General features: G+C 39.2%; 1 protein-coding gene across 1 annotated transcript in view; it reads left to right on the forward strand.

The window, feature by feature from the left end:
- Positions 1–522: 522 nt before the first annotated feature.
- LOC104470363 (zinc finger transcription factor Trps1-like) overlaps positions 523–7602 on the forward strand; it is a gene marked incomplete at its 5' end in the record, with an annotated part of 10049 nt that continues 2969 nt past the window's right edge. The window contains one exon of the mRNA XM_010085248.1: positions 523–1658. Coding sequence (XP_010083550.1) covers positions 523–1658 — 1136 coding nt within the window. The remainder of the gene's footprint in view (positions 1659–7602) is intronic.

A 7602-nucleotide genomic window follows, 5' to 3' on the forward strand; every position in this document is an offset into this window, starting at 1 on the left:
TATGTAGAAAGCAATTCTCTTAGACTGTTAAGCATGAATATGAGTAAAACATTTAAGTGTATAGAAAGAAAAAGACTGAGGGCCTATTCTTCTGTTCCACACCTGGTATAGACTCCAAGCAAAGTCTCAAAGTCTCAAAGGGTTCAGGGATATGGGAAGTGATTATTGGATCTTCTGTCAATTACATGATTTAGTGATGTAGTGAAGGAAGGAATAGTTCTATCAGAAAACCTGAGTTAAGATCATGTTGTATACGTGTGCCTCTGTTTCCTCAAATAAATATATTATTCATATGGAATATATATTCAGCTGTGTGAAACATTTCAAAATCCTCAGCAACAAATTCTAAATATGTGAGGGTATGTGTATGGTATCTTACTACATTAGTACAGATGAAAACGGTGGTGATGGTTAATGAAAGACTCCTATGAATTAATTGCTCTCTATTTATCTTTCCCCCCCCCCGACTTCCTTGCTGTTTGAATAAATCTAGAGTGGAGCTAAAATAACCTTATTCTTTATTTACAGGTTACTTTAGGTGGAACCTTTATTGGAATTGGGCGGAAAACTCCAGATTGCCAAGGCAACACCAAGTACTTCCGCTGCAAATTCTGCAATTTCACCTACATGGGCAACTCCTCCACTGAACTAGAACAACACTTCTTACAGACTCACCCAAACAAAATGAAAGCAGCCCTTCCCTCCTCTGATTCTGGTAAAGCTTCAGAGAAAAACTCCAATAAATCCAGTCCTACTCTTCGACCATGTGATTCTGGAGACTTGGGGAAGTGGCAAGACAGAATCACTGTAAAAGCAGGAGATGATACACCAGTTGGATATTCGGTGCCCATCAAGCCAATAGATTCCTCTAGACAAAATGGTACCGATACAACCAGTTACTACTGGTGTAAATTTTGCAGTTTCAGCTGTGAATCGTCCAGCTCATTGAAACTATTAGAACATTACAGCAAGCAGCATGGGGGAAGCCAGGCAGGAAGCCTTCACCCAGATCTGAATGATAAGCTTTCTAGGGGATCTGTCATTAACCAGAATGATCTAGCCAAAAATGCAGATGGGGAGTTAGTGACAAAGACAGAAAAGGGTGCGAGTGTGGCCAAAAAGAAAGACTTGACTAGCAAAGGAGCAGAGGACAGCATGGTGACAAGCTACAACTGTCAGTTCTGTGACTTTAGGTACTCAAAGAGCCATGGCCCAGATGTAATAGTGGTGGGTCCGCTTCTCCGTCACTATCAGCAGCTACACAACATTCATAAATGTACCATTAAGCACTGTCAGTTCTGTCCCCGAGGCCTCTGCAGCCCAGAAAAGCACCTTGGAGAAATTACTTATCCATTTGCTTGCAGAAAAAGTAATTGTTCCCACTGTGCTCTCTTGCTTTTGCACCTGTCTCCAGGGGTGACAGGAAGTTCTAGAGTCAAACACCAGTGCCATCAGTGCTCATTCTCCACTCCCGACGTGGACGTTCTCCTGCTCCACTATGAGAATGCACACGAAGCCCAAGCATCTGATGTCAAACCAGAAACAAACGCCCTGCCAGGGGCAGAGGGACCGCTGACGCTCAAGGAGAACAAAGAACACTCATGTACCAAATGTGACTTTACCACCCAGGTGGAAGAAGAGATTTCCCGACACTACAGGTACAGTAAAGTTTTAAATGGTTTATGATAGAAACCCAAAGAAACAGTCCTCCCTTAGTTCCTTAATTAAATGTCACCGTTCCCCAAACATTTGAGGAAACTGGAAATCAAAATATGAATGCATATAGATACAAATCCTTACAGCCAGGGTCTAATCCAACATCCACTTTGTTTTGGAAAACCACCAGCTAAGTCAGTGGATTTAATTATACATTTAAATCTGTACAAAGAAGAGGGAGATTCGGATTTGTGTGCAGATGCTGAAGTTCCAGCATATTTGAGGTTTGGTCAACTATTTTCCACCCAGAATCTTTTAGGTACTATTTTAGTTTAGGCTTTTTACCAGAAAGCTGGCATCTTCATTCAGTAGGGGAACACAAATGGCTTTACTTTCCAAGATAGACTATGAATCCTTTCATGCTCCGTAACAGTGCTTCAGTGTACTACCTTTTTGTAGTATTTTCCATTCCCAAGTCCAGCACTGCAATAATTAGTTTAAGAGCATTCCACTGCTGTTTTGGTGTTGGTTTCACACTGGGAGCAGACACTCTTTTGTCTGTTGATGTCATCCCCCAAGATCCTTTTGCAGATGCTTATTTTCGTGTTGCTGGTTTACAGTGTCGTTCTGTTTATTTTAAATGCTAATGTTCCTATTTGGAGGTGGATGCAGCCAGTCTCCTGACTCAGTCTGACACAATGTCATAGTGGCAGCCAACTCCCTGCTAAACTTCTTGGGTCAGTTCCTGGGCTGTTGTAAACTGGCAGTCCAGTTTACATCGGAGGAGGAGCTAGCTCTTAGGTTTTGTAAAGAGCAACAGTTATGTGCCGCTGCAAAAACAATGTTAAATATTAGAAAATCATGCTGAATATGTTAATAGTTAAGGCTAATGCATCAACAACAACGGAAAACTCAGTATCTATCTCATCTAAAAGATCTTTGCATGGAAGCCAGCTAGAATGAAGACAAAAGAAGATGCATTTTCAAAGCTAAAGCTTTGTTAAAAGCTCAAGAAACTGTGCCACGTTTAATAGATTCCAAGACATCCAAAATTAACAAAGGCAGACTGGGGCATGATACTTTAATAGAGATTAAAGCTGGGGGCATCCAAATGTTGCCCAACAGAGGGCTGCATTGGCAACATATCAGGAGTCTATTTAAAAAAAAAAAAAAAGGAGCAGATTGCTCATCTTTAATTTGGAGTTAGGGCCCACGGAGGATTCAGGTCCCAGCATGCAGTACCCCGTTTTTGATCCAAGTGGGCCTCGGGGATGTTGTGCGGATTAATTAGTTAATGTTTGTAAACTGCTTTGAAGATGAAAAGTGGTATCTAAGTTCCAAGCATTATTATAACAGCTTTGAGCCATGCTGTAGAACTCCATAGGCAGCACTTTGTCTGCCGCTGGGGCATGGCATGATCTTTTTTTAGTGGTTAAATAACTGGAAGATTGAAATGGGTCCTTGACTGAAAAAAACCCCACTTTTATATTGCTGCAGCTGGTAATTTAAGTTTCAACAAGCACGCTTAGTCAAAATCCTTTTTCTCAAGGAAAGGAGAAGCCATGACTGAGTGCTAAGTCAGAGATGTGGTAGCAGCAGCTTCTCCTTTGGAGGGCTCAGCACCCTGCGGCTCCGGCAGTTGTCACAAGGAACTGCACTTCGGAAAATCAAGGGATGCACTTCAGCATTTGCATCTCAACTTGTTTGTCTAAAATTAGGCTATTCTGTTTAAGACATTCAAACAATGTGTTTTTTTAGAGTCTTCAGAGTGTGACGTTATTGAGTACTCTGAGGATGTTGTATTATTAGAACAAAGTACAACATCCCTGTAACTGCCAGCTTCTTTCCTTTTCTCCTGCCCTCCCCCCTTTCTAATTTGAGTTTTGTTTCTTTTCTACATGTACTGCTGCTGTTTTCCCCCATATGCATCTTCTTTGAAATCACACAAGTTAGCTCAGTTTGTGGTAGGTGCTCTGTAATGGCAAACACCAGCAGGTTTTATTGCTTTTCTATGCCAGATGTAGTTTTCATAGTTTTCACTCTATCAAACTAAAACAAATGGAAAGAGAGACTTCTGGGGCATTACATCTTCTATTTTTATTATTCTTATTAGGCCCTTTTGTTTTTAATTGACATTTTGCATGTATTGGATATGTGTTTTCCTTCCCTTCTTGTATTTTATGAACCAAAGATACAGAACAGTTCAGATTTAAAAAAGCAGAACTTCTATAACATAGTAGTGTTAGGGAGTTATATGACACAGAAAAACATGCTGATAGGGAGTCAGCTCACATCCTAGTTGGCCTTCTCTGTGGCCTCATCAGAGTTTATCTCAGTAAAGCTGTTATGCCACACATTATGTCTTTCTGATGTATTTAAATTGCTATACCTGCCATAGATTTAAAACCTGTCCATTTGTATAATAAGGAGCCAAATGGATTCTAATGGTAAACATGACACCAAGAATTAATGCGGTGGCAGAAAGTGTTCTGCCCTTCACATATTGAAGTTTATCCTTGATAATCTGTGAATATCAGAGCTGGCTTTAGACACTACTTACATATTTTGGTTCATGTATTTTTTTGTCTTCATTTTTGATTATTTTTGTTTTTGGGTCAGATGCATGAAGAGCATGCTTTATTTATTTTCTGTTTTATTTTCTTTACTTTTGGCTCTACATCTACAATTTCACTGTGTCTGCTAGCTAAAAAATTTTCTATGATGTCCCAATATTATTCCTTTGCAGCCATGTATTTGCAGCAGTATTAGAATTTGCAAAAGCATTTTTTCCAAGTTTTCTATCTACAGAAATGTATACCTACACTTACCACTCATTCAGTTATTTCTTGACATGATTGTTTGAGAGCTGTTCAGTTAAATTTGAGGTTAATGAATCACATTGCACTTGAGTTTACTTGTATTTAAACTTCACTAAAATGTGCTTACTCAAAGAAATCCCCAGAAGGCTTATTGGCCTCCATTTTCTGCTAATACTGCTACTACACATTTTCCATTATACCTCTGAGGAATCAGGTACTCTTCATGTTTCTTGTGAAGCTTAATTTTTCCTCAAAACTGTCTGGTATTCTGATGAGCTAAAAGATGCCAAGGCTTGTAATTTAGATAAAAATCATCCCGAGCATTTGGGGAAATTTTGCATGTCGGATCACTTAGTCTAGAGATTATTTTCCTGCTTTCTCCAAAATAATTAATTTTTAAATTTTCTTTTTTTTTTTTTTTTTTTTCTTAAGAATGAAAGAGGCTTCTTGGAGAGTGGTTTGTTTTTTAATTTTGCTGAAAGATGTGGGAAAACAAAGCATTTTCTCATTTTTGCAAAAATTAGATTTTTTCGTGTAAATTGTTGTTTGTCAAAAAAGACTTTGACAGAAGGTATTTGATTGGTGCTAGTAGTAATTAAAAATGCTATGCTGAAAAATGCTCTAAACTCCTTTAAAAAAAAAAAAGATATGGTAGTGATTCATTAAACAACTGCAAAATATAAAAGAAATAGAAAGACTCACAAATGAAATATAAGCTTTGGCAATGAGGTAGAATCCTTCCTCTAATCAACAGAAATTATTCTGAAAATGTGGATGACAGCTGTTATGTAGGGTTCTCTCTTGAAATTAATTTCAAATTAAATTGAATTCCCTACCCATTAAAGGTGAGTGGAGTAGACAGGTAAAAGCCAAAGGGGTACTCGGGTCTTGCGTGTCAGAGACGGGACGCTGGAGCTGCCTCTCTGCCTGGCACTGCCAGCAGCAGAAGCTGGAGCAGGGGCTTGGGTGTGCAGTTTGTGGAAATGCAGAGCCTTTGGGACGCTCCCCAGAGAAGCCAACTGAGGGCAAAAGTGTAAATTGTGGCCCACCAGCTCCTAGTTTTTCTGCAGAGCAGGATCCTTCAGTTGTTGAACAATAGCAGCAGCTGCGAGGACCTTTGCCATCCTCCTGACACCTTAATTCACTGCTCTGAACTTGTTTGCTCTTGCCAATGGCTTTTGCTCTGCTTTCATCTCAGCCTTGCTCTCCGCTCTGCCCATTCTCCTCCCCTTTCTGTCCCTCTGCTGAATTTTCTTGCTTGCTGTGCTTGCTATCTTTCCTTCTGAATATTTTCTGCTCCCCAGAAGCTTGAGAGCGGCACCCATCCCAAGAGTAAACTTTCTTATAAGCCTGTTTCTTCATGAGAAATACTAATAATTATTATATTCATAATGAAGTTCAAAACTTGCAAAAAAATGGAAGTGATACAACAGCTATACCTGCATCCAGAATATTTTCTGTGCCCTAGAGCCTAGGAATGTCTTCAGGTAATTAAAAAAAAAAAAAAAATTACTTGTTCTGTAGAGGATGGTGTTTTGTAATACTTCAGACTAGTTAGAAGTATGTCAACAAGACTTAACAACTGGCTGGTGTCAAGAGTATCACAGCCTATTAGAAAGCTCAAGTAAAGAACATTAAATCCATCAAAAAAACCCCATCTAATCTCTCCAGCTTCAAGATTTTGCAAGGGAAAATCCTTGTATCTTATAGCACCCAATTCAAGTACATTTCAGTACAAATAAATAATGGTAAGATTTTATTGTGTTGTCAGAATGTAACACTGCAGCAAAGGTTTGGCCTGAATTCCTTGACATTTAGTCTTGCGATTGGGCCATACATGTTTTCATGTCCACGAATAATCAGGTCTTTGATTTATTCTGGACTGAAAATAATAATGCTAAGTGACATCAACGAATGGGATGACATTGCCATCCCAGTGCCACACTGAAGATACCAGTTTATGGCTTGGACCTGCTGTTAGTTTGCCTGAGTGGTGTAAAGCAAGATCACAAAAGGGAGAATGCTGCTTCATTTACATTGCTTTCTTCCATACGGAGATTTTCCTCAAACACCTCTGCTTTGATCAGCTGTGTACCGATACACAGTATTGCACCTGATGAATTCAGAGTTTCAGATGTTATCACCATGGTGTAGTTGGGAGGTGTAACTTGCAGGTAGTGCACAGGAGTGCCTATTGTGTACTTTGCACATCGGAATTTTTTAGATTTTGTTGCTTAGCTTTGAGAAGCTTTGTGCAAAAATCTATGTGTAACTTGGACCTTTAGAAACGTGGGGTAGGTTTCAGTTCTAGTATAAAAAGAAATCAAACATTGCCAGCTTGTTTCCTTGATTGCTATCAGGGTGGGGTGAAAACAGTCAGAGATGAAAACATTTTATTTTTTCTGCCTTGGTCTGGGAAAGAATAAGTTTCTAACTTTCAAAAGCTCTCTAATAGCTGATGATAGTTATTATTATCTGAAACGGTGACTTATATTGGACAGTTCCAAACTCTAGCTTACTTTGTAGAGCTTGGGGATAGAATAATATACGGGACAAACCCATGCGAAGTATGAAGATTGATGATGTTGATGGGAGAGATTACTTTTTAATGCATACTAGAAAAGTGTATGGCCTGAAAAACAAAGCCTGTTGAGTTACTATCTACCTAAATCACTCCTTGTCTTTTCCACATTGCAGTGCCTATCACAGTCTCACAGAAAAACAGAGGAATGTTTGTAGGACTTTCTTTGGATCAGTTATAAATAATTTAAATGAACAAACCTTTAATGTAATAAAGGTGACTTTTAGCTGGGCCTCAGCCATGTGGTTACAACTGCATCTAATATTCGGCATTTATTTGTAGCCTCAGAAGTGTGGTACCTCTGCTGTGGTGTATACTGCTTCTGATCAAAAACATTTAGCCAGTGTGGAAGGGGGGAAAAAAAAAAAAAGAGACAAGTTAGTCAGAAAAAGATCAACTGTTTGGAGGTGTGATATCTGTAGATGAGAGCCAAGTTAGGAAAGGGGGTTAGCTATTGAAATAGCCAAGTTAAACAAGAGACACTTAGGGCTAAGTAGCCTCCCAAAGGATTGATAAACTTTCACATGGGGAGTGTGTGCGGTTCAG

The sequence above is a fragment of the Pterocles gutturalis genome, unplaced genomic scaffold (assembly GCF_000699245.1).
Source record: "Pterocles gutturalis isolate BGI_N339 unplaced genomic scaffold, ASM69924v1 scaffold42800, whole genome shotgun sequence".
NCBI classification, from domain to species: domain Eukaryota; kingdom Metazoa; phylum Chordata; class Aves; order Pterocliformes; family Pteroclidae; genus Pterocles; species Pterocles gutturalis.